At 36.7% G+C, this 18,541-nt stretch overlaps 1 protein-coding gene across 2 annotated transcripts in view; it reads left to right on the top strand.

The window, feature by feature from the left end:
* Positions 1–18,541, top strand: part of SLC16A7 (solute carrier family 16 member 7) — a 173,540-nt gene that overhangs the window by 89,602 nt on the left and 65,397 nt on the right. For both annotated transcript variants that reach the window (XM_082742008.1, XM_082742009.1), the window contains exons 2-3: positions 3,762–3,890; positions 6,215–6,458. In XM_082742008.1, coding sequence (XP_082598134.1) covers positions 6,245–6,458 — 214 coding nt within the window. In that variant the 5' untranslated portion in view covers positions 3,762–3,890; positions 6,215–6,244. The remainder of the gene's footprint in view (positions 1–3,761; positions 3,891–6,214; positions 6,459–18,541) is intronic.

The raw sequence follows: 18,541 nt of genomic DNA on the forward strand, positions 1-18,541 counted from the left end.
CATTCTCAGAGTCCTTTTAACTACAGCAGTAGTTCACATCTAAAAATAGGTTTCGTGTTACTGACATTTTGTGGGCTATGCACTATTGATATGTCTCTTGTCTAGTTGTCAAAGTAAATCAGTCTATAGGATTTAAAACATGGTCCATCAGGAAGAATAAAATAACTTCTCAGGGTTAGATTCCAATTTTAATTCAATTACCTGTTGGAAAAGAGAAGATTTGGTTCAGTTTAATTCCTGTTAAAAAATTTGGTGGGTTGTCATCTAAACTGGAACATTGTATATTAATTTGACATGACTTTATCCTTTTGTATAAGAAAAAGGAAACAAAAAGCATAAAGACTAGTTCATTATTCTTCAAGGAACATAGTAATTCCTTTAGGCGAACACCCAGCCACTTTATAGGTAGGATGTGAAGAACAAGTCATGCTTTATCTCTAGGCTACCTAGATTAATTTACAACGAAGTCAATAGTCTCCTAACATTCATTGATTTAATTTGGGACTTAGTTTGCTGAGTGCACTATTTTTGGACTATATTTTGAAATATAAACTTCTGGATAGTTTTGACTATTGATAAGGGTTCATAAAATTGATTCATCCTGATTTAGATTTGGGTAGTTGAAGAAATAATTATTCACAAAGTCTATAAAGGAAATCTGATATTCTGTACAACTAAATGAGAAAAGACCTTAAATATAGCACTAGAGTCTAACCATTGATCATCACTAATAGTTTTATTATTTCTTTCTGCTACATCTTCCTCTCCTTAGTTTAATCAACCCATATTGATTTCTAGAAGACAAGGCAAGGTTTGGGGCTTTACCACATCCCACCATGTAAGTTTTTTTTAAAAAACACTTGAAATAGACCAATGTTTTCAGTAGTCATTAAGTCACCCTTTTGTCAATGACAGTGATATATACTCACTGTCCATATACTCAAAAAAATTATAGACAGCGTAGATGTAAATAAGCTGAAATAATGATGAATTTATAAAGACTTTGAGGGATAGTTGAGGTTCAGAATTTCAGAGGACAAATATTTGAATTACAGTGGACAATTATGTGAAATTGGGAAATCCACCATTGGAAATAAAACTGAAGGAGTATATTTGTAAGCAGAAAGAGCAGCCTTTAAGGTGCTGGGTTAAAGTGGAGTCAGTAACAATGGGCCTAACAAAAATACTGTCACAGTACCAATTTAATCACTTACTGGACATTACACTTTGGAAAAATCACTTTGCACCTCTGATTCTTTATGCCCTCTTCTCTAAATATGATTAAAAACATCACTTCATCTTCATTCATGGGATTATTATAATTAATTGAATCTTTGGAAAAACAGTTAAGCATTGTTTTTTTGTGTGTGTGCATCCTGTTATAAGTAAAAGTTACCATGAAACAAGTTGCATATATGCAAACTGTCAAGAAACCAAATTAGCTGAGAGCATAGTCCAGCTTCTAGCTGTAGTAATTAACACAGCTTTTGTAGGGGCCAATAAACTTTATGCCTCCTTGGACTTTAGGAAGCAATCTCCAAAATAGTTGCTTTCCCAAATTAAAGGAGAACTTTCCCATATTCTTAAGGACTGTTGATCTTCTACTGTTTTTTCAGTAGGACACACAATTCCAAAACACAGCTTTTCATTTTTAAAACTGAAGACCAATATATGGGCCATATGAGTATATTTGCATAAACATGTATTAAAATACGATAGCTTAATAGATGTAGAGAAAGGGTTGTAAAATAGATTAATGTAACTACCACGCAGGAAGTTATAACTTCTAGGATTTGGAGCCATTTTTTGGAAAAAAGCCATGGATATGGGTTGGTCTTTCTGTAAGTAAATAGTCAGGTTAAAGCACTATGAAAGGTTTGTAGAAATGTTGGAGAGCATTTAGAATGTGGACTTGTCAGGATCTCTTATCATGGCCTCTATGCTGACCTCTATAAAGCATGATGATAATTAAGTATAGACTGGAAGGTCAGAGCCCAATTTTCAGAAATGCCTCAGGCTTTCCTCTGAGGCTTTGCCCTGAACTCAGGGCAGCTCTCTCTGCCAGCGGAAACTGACAGGAAATTTATTTCCTCAAAACATAAAAAGGTTTTCTGCATTTGGATGAGCTGGTTATAAGTAGTAGGATGGGGCTGCCATCCCTGAATTACCTGGCTTAAGAAGGCTACCAGGGCTCCTGGTAAGACCACAACAGATGTTTCTCCTCACCACTATAACCCCAGACCTAGGAGACCCATTTAGCATAAACTCTTTAATTTGAGCATTAGTTAAAATTTTAATTTCAGGAATGCCTGTGGTGGCTCAGTTGGTTAAGTGTATGAATATTGGTTTCAGCTGAGGTCATGGCCGCAGGGTCCTGGGATGGAAACTTGGGTGGGGTTCCACACTCAGCAGGGAGTCTGCTTGAGATCCTCTCTCCCTGGGCCCCTCTCCCCACTCATGTTTCTCTCTCTCTCTTTCTAAAAACCTTTAATTTCAGTCTTACCCATTTCTCAGATTTTATTCATGACTTTATAATTCCCTATCATTCTAGTCCCGACTCTCAGTTTCTCACTGACTTGGCAAATAGATCACAGCCTCTCCTCATCCTTTCATTCGAATCTCAGTTAGCCTAGTGACTGCATTGCTTTTTTCAACACTTTAGGATACATGGCCCTACATGCAAAGCAGGGAACTGGTTATTTAGTTCAGAGTTGACTTTTTTCCAGCTTTAATCTGGGCAAAGGAATGTCCACCCTAAACAAACACCAAGTGCTAGCTTCTATGTATTCAGCACAAGATTTAAGTTGAAATGAATGTATTTGATATATCTGGGAATTTGAATATATCTATCACCCAGATCTGATTAGGAAGTTTTAATTCTAAATCAGAAGATCCCTAAAATGCTTTTAGTCCTTTTCATAACCAGTCTGTCTCATTGTGAGACATATTATTGACAATATTTCTTTTAAAATTATTATTAAGTTAGCCACCATACAGTTTATCACTAATTTTTGATGTATGTTCAGTGATTCATTATTTTCATGTAACACCCAGTTCTCATTACAAACCATGCCCTCCTTAATACCCATCACCTGGCTACCCCGCTCCCCCAACACAGCCCCCAAACCCTCAGTTTGTTTGATAATAGTTCTAATAATTCTCTTTTGAACTTTCTGTTTCCATTGTCAATGGATAGTTTCTTTAACTGAATTGTAAATTATTTAAATGAGTGTAGGAAATTATTTGAGGGACAGCTAATGAATGCCAATAAATAAATAAATTTCCTTCTCATAATAATAGATGTGCAATCTAATGTTATTTACTTTTTTTTTTTAAAGATTTTATTTATTTATTTGACAGGGAGAGATCACAAGTAGGCAGAGAGGCAGACAGAGAGAGAGAGGAGGAAGAAGGCTCCCTGTTGCAGAGAGCCCGATGTGGGGCTTGATCCTAGGACCCTGGGATCGCGACCTGAGCCGAAGGCAGGGGCTTTAACCCACTGAGCCACCCAGGCCCCCTGTTATTTACTTTTTAAAAACCTATTTCTTCATTTTGTGCTTACAGTTCTTTTCTCATGCATATATTTGATCATTTTGATCGTACATTACAGTTCTATCAGTGGATTGACAAAGAAATTTTGCTAATTATTAAAACATGGTCACAATATCCTGGGATAAATTAAAGCTAGTGGCTCTGATGGGGCTTATGGAACTCAATTATACATGTAACCTTTGTTTTTTTTTTTTTGTTTTTTCCTTTAGGTAATCCAGAGTCTGCTCTACCTCTCTCCCTTTGCATTGCCTTCACATATCACTTCAAGGAATAGTGACTGGACTTAAAATTCCACAGATAATCCAAAAATATCTGTTCAGGTTGGCATCTATCAACAGGTAAAATTACACTTTTAATTCCTGCTTTTCTTGATTATTTCCACAAATAAAAAGAAAGAGACACCACAGGTATTAGTTGTGGAAAATATTACAGAGTAGTGCACAGGAAAATAAATTCACACCAGTGAATGTGTATGAATTGGATCTTGACTACTGATCAAACCAAGAGTTGTTTAATAATGAACAGGTGGTAATCTTGGAAGTGAAATTTTTTAAGGGTTAATTGGTTAGACTCCACTCTATAATTATTTTAGCTAGGAGATCATAAGATATCAATTTATATGGAAAAAACTAAATAGCTAGGAGATAGGGAAGTGAAAAGGCATGAATAATGACTCTCAACCTGGACTATGCAGTTATACTTAAGGTCAATATGCTGGAAACAGATGCAAAATACCACATATAGAAATAAACTGGTGAAAAAACCATATAAAAAAAGAGGAGGAGGGTCGGGGCGCCTGGGTGGCTCAGTGGATTGGGCCGCTGCCTTCGGCTCAGGTCATGATCTCAGTGTCCTGGGATCGAGCCCCGCATAGGGCTCTTTGCTCAGCGGGAGCCTGCTTCTCTCTCTCTCTCTCTGCCTGACTCTCCACCGACTTGTGATCTCTCTCTCTGTCAAATAAATAAATAAAATCTTTAAAAAAAAAAAAAAAAGAGGAGGATTAAGGCAAAAAAAAAAAAAAAGCTCAATCACATAATATTTTTTAAGACCCTCCGGTTTTGAACTATGAACACAGATGCCTGTCCACACAATAGAAATCCCAACATCAGCCTATCTCATTAGCAAATTTCAGTGTTCATATTCATAACAAGACTTGAATATTAGTACCTTTCAATCTTCATATTGATATGATATTTAAATAATGTAATTAAGATTATTTAGAAAAATTTTGGTTGAAGTGACTGAGAAGCAAATCATCCAGTTGTATTTCTAAGTGTTTACAATAGCAGATGTGATAAAAGCTATGGTAGTTTAAAGTCATGAATTGATAATGAAAGAGATGTTCTTTTATGCAAACAGGAAAATTGCAGAGAACTTCTCTACCTATTTTAAATTTCATTTTTATCATTTTTTTCCCCCTATGAATTTCTGAAAGCCAAGTCCTTAATTATGGACTGTTGTCCTATAACTATGGACAAATTAGGAAAGTTTAATGTAGAGAATATTTTCATTCAAAATCTAAAAAGTGCATGTAGAAGGTCACTGAAAATATCCTTGATATAATTTGACAGTAAACAAAAATTAAACCTGTCTCTGTTTTCATAGATATATGTTTAGTTTTTTGGTGGGTTTTCCAAAAACATGTGGCAAAATTAGATTTTATTAACTTACTTCCAGCATTATTTTACCAATAGAAAATTTTTTTTTTCAGTTGAAACATATTCACAAATAAAATGAGAGTAGTAGGAAGAAGATACTGAAAAAAGGTGGCAGTTACAGCTAAAAGCTAAGCAAACAGCATTACTGCACAAAGAAATATTGATGTTAGGGAACCAAGATGTTTTTAATTTAATTTCAGTTGTGTGAAGCTATATGTGATCCTTGCTTCCTCAGGAGAATGCATGCTCTTATGCCACAAAGCTAGCAGTTGTGTTCTTAGGTATATTCAAAGAGGAAGTCCTTTCTTTTAACAAACGATGACACACCATCTATGTGTTTGGAAGACTCTTATTGCTATGAAAAATGCATAAAATACATCATTCATTAAATAATAAGTAGCACCATTTTGAGAAGTGCAGTAAAATTAATTCATTAAAACCATAAAACTTCTAGTGCTATGGGTCTAGAAAATAGGTCCATGCTGAACTACTTTTAAGTATTCTCAATTATTAAAAGTAGAAAAATTATAAATTATTTCTAATAATCTAATATTTCTAATAACTAAAAAATCTACTATTTAGTTATTTAAAATCTATAAGATTCAATACGTGGTCCTTTTTAACCTTTGTAAAGAAAATCTTAAATATTTTGTATTAAGAAAGTATTCTGTTTTTAAGTGATGACAGCTCCATTTTTATTATGCTTAGAATTTGGATAGAGATAGCTTTTATTTTTGGGTTGGTACTTCAGTACAGATCTGAATTATTTAAGTAATTTTTGAGTAGTTTTTATTTCCATAAACAAATTAAATGCTTTCAGTTTTTAGCCCATAACAAAGTTACATACCTCATTCCATTTTTTGGTTAATTTTCTGAGTATAAGAGTTAAAAAATATTCATGAGAAATTATATACTTATAACTTTAAAATATTTTGGTGACTATCAAGAGTAATATCTGAAAATGGAAATAAGGTTTAAACTGTTATTTCATCTTTTTTAAATAGGTGACTTGAATCTCGAATAGAGGAGCAGAAATGCCACCACCAGTCGGTCCCCCCCTATACCCACCTCCTGATGGAGGCTGGGGCTGGGTAGTGGTTGGAGCATCTTTTATCTCCATTGGATTTTCATATGCATTCCCCAAAGCTGTCACAGTGTTCTTCAAAGAAATTCAGCAAATATTCAACACTACTTACAGTGAAATAGCCTGGATATCATCCATTATGCTGGCTGTTATGTACGCAGGAGGTAAGGTTTCTGGGAATAAATGGAATTTCAGATTCAGAAAACAATGCTTCAGTGCCACAGTGCTTTACATGTAATGTCTTGGTATATTATAGCCCTGTCTTTGTGTTGTAGTCATTTAAAACCAACCAAAAGTATAATTCCAAATGAATTTTTAATAATTTTATTGATTCTGCATTTTGACTTATTCATTTCATTCTTTAATGTTACTAGAGTATTTATTAAAGAATGAGGATTTATTTGAACAAAGTAATGTTTACTAAATTATGGAATTTCCGAAGGAGGCACCTTTCTATTTAAGAATGGAATAAAGTCTATATGTTTCCTCCCATTGTTACCATTGGTAGAAATGCTTTTTTCCTAATGAGAAAGAAATTCCATTTGCTGACGATCTATAAGCCTGCAGCTGCAGAAATGGAGTGTTATCATGTACATTCTGGTTCTATTCCAGTTTGTGTGATCAAAATAATTCCTTATTTCTGTAGTACTCTTTAAATATGACATTTTAAAAAAAGATTTACTTACTTTAGGAGAAAGAGAGAGAGAGAATGGAGTGAGAGGTTGAGGGGATGGAAAAGGAAAATCTCTAACCAACCCCGACTGATTGCAGACCTAATGTGGGGCTCGATCCCACAACCCTGAGATCTTAACCTGAGCTGAAGTCAGGAGTTGGATACTTAACTGCCTCTGCCATCCAGGCAGCTCTAAATATGACATTTTTAAATGTAAATGGTTGCCTGACAATTATCTTGTTATTTTTCATGTTTAGATGAGGGTAAGATTCATGAGGGAGAACAAATCAAAGAACCGGATCATTTTTGAATTTTTAAAAAATTGCAGTTATTAGTGCATTATTATATCCTTTATTTTCTTGAAATCAACCTAAACAGCAGACCAGATGGTCTCTACATTTTTTAAAGTCATTATGTAAAATATTTAGGTTTTAGAGTTTTCATTTTTCAAATGGATATTTGACTTTAAGAGACAGGTATAGACTCAGAATATAAGCATTGGAAGAAATTATACAAATCATCTAGCACAATTTCTTACCTTACAGTTGGGGATAATACGGCTCATAATGATAGGGATATACCAATAACAACAATATCCAATATTTATTAGTATTTACTTGCAGCTTAGTCCTCTCTAAATACTTGCTGTGTGTCCGACAATTTAATCCTCTTAACACCGTGTATGTATTATTTTCTCTCCATTCTGTAATTGAAGAAATAGAGACATAAAATAGTTTCCCAAGAAAAACAGCTCATTAGAGGCAGATAGAAATCAAGACTCAAAATATTGAGTCATGTGCTCTTCTCCCTTTCTCATATCTTCCTCTTTACCTCTAGAAAGTGATAGAGCCAGATCTAGGCCAGGCTTCTAGAGACCGAATTCAGGCGCAATCCCCCCCAAGGTCATTTATCAGTGACATAATAATCTACAGGATACTCTCTCTCTCTATGGTGAAAATGTGGTCCTCCAATGATTCTGTGTGTGTGTGTACGTGCGTGCATGTTGGGATGTGTTTTTCTACTTTCTGTATGTTGGCAATGTTACATTAATCTAGTATGTCTCCTTTACCCTTTTTAGTTAGGTTAAATGGATGCATTGTTGTTCCACTACTAAAAGGTGTCTTTAAAATGTTGTTTGAGTGTATAAATGAAAAATTCTGCTTCTAAAACACATTCTGAGTATCTCCTTTGGACATTGCTTTAAGGATTCTAACTGTGTTATTTCTGATGATATAGAAACAATAGATACTGTGTAACAGGTTTTGTTCCTTTATGGAAAGGGTTAGGTGTTTATTTAATAATGTTTTACTAGAACAACATACAAGTCACCCTGTCCTGAGCTCCAAAATGTGCTAATGTTAAGTTACGTAGTTACCCGCCTTTTAAATACAACTGAAACCCGCCTTTTAAATACAACTGAAACAGATTCTGCTAGTGAATTCATAGAAGTCTACTGAATTTGACCTATGGAGTCATAATTTTATGTTGAATAAGTAGTTGACTAACTCATAAGCAAGAGAAAAATTTGTATAACTTTTTCGTTAAGTCAAGTCTTAATTGACCTTATTAATTTAAAGCAAATAATCTCAAAGTCCCAGTACCTCAAAGGAATACAAGTTTACTTATTGCTCAAACAATGTTTCATCTGGTGGCTGTACCATCACATGAGACTTTGTGGTGTTTCCAAAATCTGCTCCTCTTGGCTAGCCAGAAAATGAACACAAATACCATGGAAGATCATGTGGGATATTTTGGGGGCCAGGCCTGGAAAGGGTAAACAACATTTCTGCACATATTCTGCTGGTCAGAATTCTTGTGCTGCTCTACATGAAGATGGGAGCCAGGGTTGCTGGAAAACACAGGATTCCTAGAGGAAGAATAGAGCAGGATTGCATCCTGTAAGTCTCAGACAGAGTCTTCATCCAATGAAAGTAGGATGTATTTATAGACTTGTTAATGTCATATGATAGCTTCCACTCCCTGGCTGGATCTATGGAAAGGTTTGGAATGAAGAATGATATAATTTCTTTTCTCAAACCATTAAATCTCAGTATCAAATTATAATGTGTAAATGCCTATAATATGTATTTATTATTAAATCATTTTTCAATTTATTCATGTCCTTATTTCCGATTTTAATATGTATACATGTACATATTATACATCTATGTATAATAAGAATATATGTGTATATATTATACATGTATGTATATATATATTATACATATTTTAAAAAACCCCAAAGAAGGGTGCCTGGGTAGCTCAGTTGGTTAAGTGTCTGACTCTTGATTTCAGCTCAGGTACAGTGTCAGGGTCATACGAAGGAGCCTTGCGTTGGGCTCCATGCTTAGCTCAGAGTCTGCTTGTCTCTCTCCCTCTGCTCATTCCCTCTGTTCTCACTCTCTCTCTCTCTTTTCTTGCAAATAAATAAAAAGCACAAAACAGAACTCTTTTGAAGCTCATTCAAAAAATGGTAGTTTGGGGATGCCTGCATGACTCAGTTCTTTAGGCTTGACTCTGATCTTGGCTCATGGTTGTGAGTTCAAGCTCCGTGTTGGGCTTCATGCTGGGCATGGAACCTACTTAAAAAAAATGTAGTTTGGTTAAATAAGTAGTTATCAATTCAGGAAAGAAATACCTTAAGATGTTTAGGGTCATAGATGAAAAAATCTTTCCAAAGATCAGTAGGAATTTTCTACTTGCTTCAAGAAAACAAATGCTGGACACATGAAGATACTTACGTAGTAATTGATGATGGTGATATCTAGGTGAGATCCACTAAGTCGCTGGAATATTGCTTAGCATCGTTAGTTGTCAGAACTGAGACATTTTATTTATTGTCTCTGGCCATGGAGAAGACAGTATTTGCAGAAGATTTGCTACACTGTGGTCTTTCCCTAGAAAGGGGAAAAGCAATCCCAGGCCCGAGGCCTGCAGGATAGAAATTTTATTACCTGCCATATCCACTGGTTAATGGAGAACTCATCATACTTTACATGGTTTGTTGCAAATAACATTGGTGTCTTCTCTTGATAATTGGTTTTAATCTTTTAATAAGAAATAGTTGAGGGGCATCTGGGTGGCTCAGTGGGTTAAGCCTCTACCTTCAGCTCAGGTCATGATCTCAGGGTCTTGGGATTGAGCCCCACATCAGGCTCTCTGCTCAGTGAGGAGCCTGCTTCCCCCTCTCTCTCTCTGCCTGCTGCTTTGCCTACTTGTGATCTCTCTCTCTCTGTCAAATAAATAAATAAACATCTTAAAAAAAAAAAGAAATAGTTGGTACATTGAAAATTGTAATCTCAATATGAAAATAGTCCCCCTTATGTGGATGTCTATAATTTTTTTCAGAAACATAATAACTATTTAGAACAAGGGACACCTTGTTCTAAGGGTGGCTCAGTTGGTTAAGTGGCTGCCTTTGGCTCAGGTCATGATCCCAGTGTCCTGGGATCGAGTCCCACATCAGGCTCCTAGCTTGGCAGGAAGCCTGCTTCTCCCTCTGCCTCTGCCTGCCACTCTGTCTGCCTGTGCTCACTTTCTCTCTCTCCTCTCTCTGACAAATACATAAATAAAATCTTTAAAAAAATTATTTTATTTTTTTTTAAAGATTTTATTTATGTATTTGACAGAGAGAAATCACAAGTAGACGGAGAGGCAGGCAGAGAGAGAGGAAGGGAAGCAGGCTCCCTGCTGAGCAGAGAGCCCGATGCGGGACTCGATCCCAGTACCCTGAGATCATGACCTGAGCCAAAGGCAGCGGCTTAACCCACTGAGCCACCCAGGCACCCTCTTTAAAAAAATTATTAAAAAAAAAAACTATTTAGAACAAAAAAGTCTGATAGTTTCAATTAATCTGAGACACAGATAGTGGTCCTATTACCAAAGTGGTAGTGTTTTTTCAGATATGGTCCCCAGACTTCCTGTTTCTGAATCACGTGTCTCTTGTTAAAAATGCATAGTTGTGGATTTCCTCCCAAACCCCTTTTTAGCAGAATTTCTCTTGGTGGAGTCCCGAAACTTGCATTTCATCAAGCATCCCTGAAAAACACTTCATGTACAACATAAGGATTTGCTGTTGTAGAAGAAGATCAATAATTGATTTAAAAATATTTAAATTATCCTTTAATATTTGAAAGATCTCTATTTATAGAGGCCTTTTAGGTTGATGATTATAAAATAAATTCAAAGACCATAAGGTGAAAAGGCATAGATTTTAGTATCAAGTTTAATGAGGCTGTCTACCAAGTAACTGAAATATTCTGTTCAACATAATGCTAATTACGTTAGCCTAGAGAACATCTACGATCTGACACACTCATTAGGGCTTAGCACTCAACCTATTAATCACCATGGTGGGGTCACTGGGTAAGATGAAGTGTGTTCTGAGGCCTGGCCTGTGATGTCAGGACTGGAGTCTCTTGTAGTAATTAGTTGGCATCTGAGCCTTGGTAGCAAGATATTACTTTCCCTTCTGATGTCTGAATTAAAAATGAAGCTAATAAACGGTATGCAGGAAGGATGGAAAAGAATGCAAATTATGTTTATCCCTTACTTCATCCTTAGAATAATGACATTAGATTACAGTAACCCATCTGGTCATCCATATGGTCTCCTGGAGTTCTAGCGAATTTCAGCAAACAGGTCAAACACAGTGGTCACTCCATTAATAAAGCACTAAGTAGAGGTAGAAAACATATTACAAATTAAACTTTACACATTGTTTAGATGGATGTAGGGATTTATTTTATAAACAATGATTATATAGAATTATCTTTTAGTACAGTGTTTGTCTTTGTTACTCTATCGAAAGATAATGTGAACCTGCTTAGCTACACAATTACTGAATACAGATTTGGGGCTGCCAATCTCTGTGGGTATCTCATGTTATTTTTCTGGTAATATCTGGAAGATATCTTGGAAGACTCAGCCATTCTGGAGGGGGAGTTGGCTTTGTCTCCATGGTAACACATTCTTCTGTCTTATGTGAGTAGTGACTGCCAATTGTACTGAGGTAAGGGTGATGGTTTTATAATGGAATACTTCACCTAGGGGGCCAAGCATCAGACCACTCAGTCTTTTTCTACTGGAGGCCAAGAAGCAAAAGATTCTGGGCATGGGAGGTCAGTGGTCATAATATACAATGCGTGTTTTTCTATTCTTTTTAAAAACTAAACTAACTGCATTATTTTGCTTTGTGTTCTAAATATTTTGCATAATGAAGGGACCTACTAAAAAATAATCCATTTAGTACTGTCTCTTAGCAGCAGTCACACACACACACACAAAAAGATCTACCCTAGCTAGATCTGTGACTGAGATCTAGCTAGGGTTTTCACCTTCGTTTTATAAAGTTTCAAAGTTCACTTGGATCGTTCCATGCAAGCAAGTAGTCTGTGCATCTTTTGTAACTACACTGCGTTTTTTTTTTTTTTTTTTTAATCCATGAACATAGATATTGCTAGTGTTTTCCTAGAAAATATGGTATGGGTGGCAGAAATCATTTTGCTTACTGTATATTCATGTGCTCCTATGTATTTTCCAACTTCCCTACACTCACATAGAGACCAAGTGATTAGTTCTGACCAATGAAATGAGAGTAGAAAGATATATGTCATCCCTGGTCACCTGGCTAGAACAGTTCCAGTTGGGGTGCCTCTTCCTTTTTCCTCTTCTCCTGGCAACAGCCTTGTTTCACATGCCTTGGTTGCAAGGGGATGATCCTTACCCCACTGTATAGATTGAATAATTAAGGAGGAAATTTTTATTAAGCTTCTATAGTTTGTTGTGCAGAAAAAAACCTATATTATACTGATCAATACAAACATGAAGTCTTAGATTGCTGTGTAATTAGAATATAAATTATGTCAACTGTAAGCATGGACTAGAACAGACTATGGGATGTCTTCATTTAACTCATTTCATGAGAACATGAGGAGGTTCGTATGTGGTTCAGAGCTCTGGTAGAGAAGAGGAAGACTTCAGTATCTCAAATGAAAAAAGAGCCGGATGTGGAAATCAGCACTGCCAGTTTTCATGGGAGTAATAGTGAGAGGCAGGCATTTGCACTTCAAGGCACAGAAATAGAGATCAGATCATGTCTGTGGAGCTTTCTATGATTAAATGTCTCTGTGTCCCTTCCAAGACAGGAATGGAAGGAGGCCTGGATCAAGGGCAGATCTTGAGTATGTTTAGTCCTAACTATTCAGGAGATATTGTTCCTATAGAGAGCTGATAATTCATATAATATTGGATTATTGCTAAATTTTATTTTCAGCAGGAAAAAAAATAAGAAACTTTATTTAAGTCCTTTTTTTTTTGATATGTGTTCTTTAGACAGTGAACGTTTCACTTACCAATGTATAAAAAGAACCTACTTACTAATTGATGGCCTAGTAAGAATATCTTTCCTGATTTTGGACTTAAATTCCTCTAAAATACGTTGTTGCATTATTATACAATTCATGCAAATGTGTTTTGGTTATAAATGACAGAAACCGGAGTCTAAAGAGAAGAGTTCCTGAGTACAAATCAGAAGCGACACAGAGGTCCCAGAGCCTTCCAGGTCAACAAGTTCCCCTGGCTTCTGTCTGTCACGTCTCTCTGTCTCCTCTCTCCTCTGCTTCTAACAGTGAGGTAGCTTTGTTTATTTATTTTGGTATACTTCCCCTGACAGAGGGAAGGTGATTACCAGCATTTCAGTCTCAAATTTGACATGAGACTGCCCCTCTTCCCTAAATTATAATCTGACAAATGCTAGGGAAGATGGCTAGGATCTGGCCCAATTTGCATCAGCCCCTGCAGGCGATGGATGAATGAGGGGCTAAGATTGGCAGCCTGAGTGGAACTATATACTCGGGACAGGAGAAACACAGTTCCCAATTAGAAGGATGACATTCTTCCCAGAAGAGGGAAGGTTTGTGAAGAGACGAAACAATCAGTGCTTGCTACTTTATTATTTTTTAAAGTAGACTGATGTATGATTTCCCCAAAATAAAGCCATGTATTGCTTTTTTACTAATCCCTCATGGATAACTTTACACTTAGATAGTTTCTTTATAACTAAGTAGCTATTTATATATATGTCAAAATTGATATTCCGTATTTAGAAACTCAATTGCCTAATGAAATGTAATTCTCAGTAGTTATCTAGAGGACTCAGTTGCATTTACTAGAGAGTTGGCCCCTTGAGTGGAGCTTAGATTTGGAAAATCCTAGGATCTCAGGAGGGTTTATTAATAGTTTAATTGTCCAGTGAGAGGCAGAAGAGCATTGTCATTAAAATAATGAGCTCCAAAATAACAGATATAAAATGTGGACTTTGCAACTTTGTGGCTTGGGCCCCCCATTGGACCTTGGATCTTCAGTTTCCCCATCTGTAAAGTCATAGAAAACAAAAAATGGTATCTACTGCTCAGCGTGATTGTTACAAACAATGATTGCAATCTATATTAAGTCCTGAGTTTCATGCCTACGGATTTTTTGTGTTTGATTCATGGGAGTTCTGCCTGTTGTTGTTGAACATTATAACCATTATAGAATGAAACCACAGCTTAGGTACAAGGAAGATAGTCTGATTAGAATAACCTGTGCCAGTAAAATTTTTAAACAGAGGGTAATGTAAGAAATAAATAGGTCAATAATCAGTTCTAAAAGAAATTCCATGGCATTTACTCATATTTGCTGTGGCATTTCCCTATGCCTTCTGCTATTCAGGTAGTGGAGTGGACATTTGTTGTTCATTTTGGGGTATCATATACCTTTGAAATACTTTCTATGTTAGGAGATTCTGAACTTCATGATTTCCCCCCTTCCCAGGTTAAAAAACAGAAATTCACTTTCTCAGAATTCCTTGCACCTAGGCCACCCAAGCCCCATAAATCTAGTGTAGTAAGGCCAGGTTTGATTCAGAAGCTACTGACGTGAAGGAACAGATGCCTCAAGGAGTACATTTGGCAAGGTGATTACAGATAATCCATGATCCAGAAGCAGCATAAAAATGGTGTCTCTGTTGGAAGTCAGTGGGACTTGTAGTATAGGCTGTAGAGTATGTGGCTGTGGGTGGCAACAGTGATGTGCCTACTAGAACAATCAGTTTCACAGTATGATTTGGGCAGTGCTGTGGACTGAATAGTGTCTCCCCTCGAAATCTCAAATTCATATGCTGTATTTGGATATAGGGCTTTTAGGAAGAATTAAGGTTAAATGAGGTCATGGGGTAAGGTCCTATACGAGTAGGATTGATGACTTTATTAGAAGGGGAAGGGAGATATGTCTCTCTGCATTTTCATACAGCTGAAGAAAAGGCAGTAGTAATACACAGCAAGAAGGAGGCTGAACTCACCAGGAAACAGTTGGCTGGCACCATGGCCTTGGACTTCCAACCTCCAGAACTGTGAGAAATAAATTTTTGTTGATTAAGATGCCTAGTCTATTATATTTTGTTGTAGTAGCACAAGCTGATTAAAATATAGGTAGTTTCTGGGGCACCTGGGTGGCTCAGTGGGTTAAGCCTCTGCCTTCGGCTCAGGTCATGATCTCAGGGTCCTGGGATCAAGCTCCGTATTGGGAATCTCTGCTCAGCAGGGAGCCTGCTTCCTCCTCTCTCTCTGCCTGCCTCTTTGCCTGCTCGTGATCTCTCTGTCAAATAAATAAATAAATAAATCTTTAAAAAAATAAAATAAAATATAGGTAGTTTCAAACTTGGTTTTTTTTTTTTTTTAAATCTTCCTTAATATTCTGTTAGTTAGTCCTCACGGGATATGTTCTTCTTTTAGTAGTGTACATATATGATAGATATATGTGAGATGAAGTTCCTAAAAGGTACTAGTGAGGTCTAGCATGAAATACTTTCCTGAACTATACTGATTAATTTGAATACTATTTCTGTGAATATTTATTTCAAAACAAGGAACCATTCTATGCCCTCTCAAGCAGCATTTATATTAGGATTGAGAATATGCAACATTTTTGTAATTAACTATTTAAAAAGGACCTTATTAAGATAGTAATTAAATTTCATTTTTTCATATGCTGTAAGTGACTTAAGTTTGATGGATTATGGCAGAGAGTTTGAAATACTCTTTGGTTATACTCTGATTACTTCCTTTTCCTTTTCCTTTTTTTCTTCTTCCTTTCTTTTCTCTTTCTTTCTTTCTATCTTTCTTACTTTCTTCCTTTCTTTCTGTGACAGTAATGACTCTGGCAGAATAATTGCTCTATTTCAGAGAGGTTTTAAAATAATTAATCTAGATGGCTGCTCTTGTGTAAGTATTTGCTCAGCTGGTTAGGAGTAGCTATGCACATATGGGGCTCATAGATCTGATCTTAAAATATGGTCCCTGGCTGTGGCAGAAACTTTGGTTCAGCCCATTTAGTACACGTTTTTTGTGATCATCAGAGGTGGGGATTTGTGAGTAATCCAGTATCATAACTAGGGAGAAAACCCTATATAACTTCATTCATTCATTTGTTTATTCTTCAGATACAGACTGGGCATGAACAATGTGCAAAGTACTGGCTTGGCTCAGAAAAGTCACTTGGAGCCATCAGACATAGGCTTGGCTTACAGGATAATAAATTTTATTTATTTAATTGCAGTTTTCAAATATATGAATAAGGAAGTACAGTAGTTGCCATGAAACAATATAGAAAAGAAACAGATCTCATAAGTGCATGATGAGGAACTGTTTCTTTCTGAAACTGAAGGATGAGGATGCAGCATTAATGAAAGAAAGGAAAGTATTTGAAGCCCAGCAAATCATGTAAGTGAAAGCCCTAAAGAGGGAGAGGTCATAGAGAGCTCTAGTAGCCCAAAGAAAATGAAGGTGATTGACATACGATGAAAAGATGGAGAGAAGGGTAATCGATGGCCTAAAATCCACTGAAATCATCCTGGGTAACATATTTTGTGTCCATGCAGACACAAAAGAAGAGAATCAGAATATGGCCATCTAGGATACCAATATCACAACTCTCGGCACTCTGCCTGTTTTTGTTCTATTTTAGGATCATAATTCTTTTTTTAAAAAAGATATTTATTTATTTGACAGAAAGAGATCACAAGTAGGCAGAGAGGCAGGCAGAGAGAAAGGGGGAAGCAGGCTCCCTGCTGAGCAGAGAACCCGATGTGGGGATTGATCCCAGGACCCTGAGATCGTAACCTGAGCCAAAGGCAGAGGCTTAACCCACTGAGCCACCCAGGTGCCCCAGGACCATAATTCTTCATGTGTTAAAATGCAGTTGATTCTCATTATTCACATTAGTTATGTTTTATGAAATTACAGCAGACACTGAATAAGTGAATATTGAATTCTTGCTCCTAGGGAAAATCCAAGATTAGGTTCCTCTGAGCCCCTGGTTATATTTTCATCAACTGATCAATATATAACCTTGATTTATGTGTGTTTCTGCTCAAAAACATCTTATTTTATAGTTGATTCATTAACACTGAAATTCCAGTAATAGGACAGTATTGCATGCCTGAATGAAGCTTATATAACATATATGTTTTCTCCATAGGGCACAATGCAGCCTTCTTGTGCTTAGGAACACTAATCTGTACTTAAGGCATTAGGCTATAAGACCATTTTTAAACAGCAAAATCATCAAGAAAAAGTACAAAAAATGTGGAGAATTTTTTCTCCACATGTAGAGAAAAGGACACTTGCAGTATGAGAACTGAAAAAAGTCAGTGTCCTCTTGCTTGATTGACCATGGGAACTTGCAAGTCAGGAGGTTCCAGTTTTTCCCCACTCTTCACATCTCTATGAATAAATGTGAAAGCACTGCAAATATTGATTTGGGAGTTAGTGAGTAGGCAAGTTCATCTATGTATAGAATCTGAAGAGAAGGAGGATCCACCCTGTCTGTAGACTTTCTCAGATAGAATTGCGGTTTCCCATGCTGTATATAATGATTTGGAGTTACCCAGTGTTTTGGAGGGCCAAAGGGAGGGGACCCTTCTCCCCCCTCCACCTCCCCAGCCCTCTGCCCCAGGTATGTACAATAAATAAGATTAAAAATAATTAACAAGATGCTATTTCCCCCTCCCACCCAATGCCGAATGCCCTGGGGAGGGAATGGCCTTTAGCAAAGATCTTGGCCTATGAGGGGAGGATTGGGGGGGAGGGGGGTCCCCCAGATCTCTGAAGCCACCCCACCCCCCTCAACCATACATAGACTTTTCCTATCCATTATGTACAAGGTGGAGGGGGCAGGGCTGTGGCCATGGAGAGAGGATTGGGGCAAGGTGGGGAGGGAAGCCGTTACTAAATAGACATTTTATTTTTTTAGCATTTATGTAGATACACATTGATGATAACTCTAGATTTTACCCGAGTTCTCCTAAAGGAATACATCTTGCTCAAGCTATTAAAATAATAATAATTACACCTAGAATCATTTTAATCACCAGAAGGGCATGAAGTCTAAAGCTTTGGAGAACTTCTATGGAAGTTTTGGTAGATTTTTGAAGACTGATGCTGGGTGGTTGGTGCTCCACAGCCTTCAGTGATTCTGATTTGCGTGTGTTCTGCAAACTCTGGGTGTGTTTAGGATTGTAGCATTTTCTTGATT

Source organism: Mustela nivalis, assembly GCF_964662115.1.
Source record: "Mustela nivalis genome assembly, chromosome: 7".
Lineage (NCBI taxonomy): Eukaryota > Metazoa > Chordata > Mammalia > Carnivora > Mustelidae > Mustela > Mustela nivalis.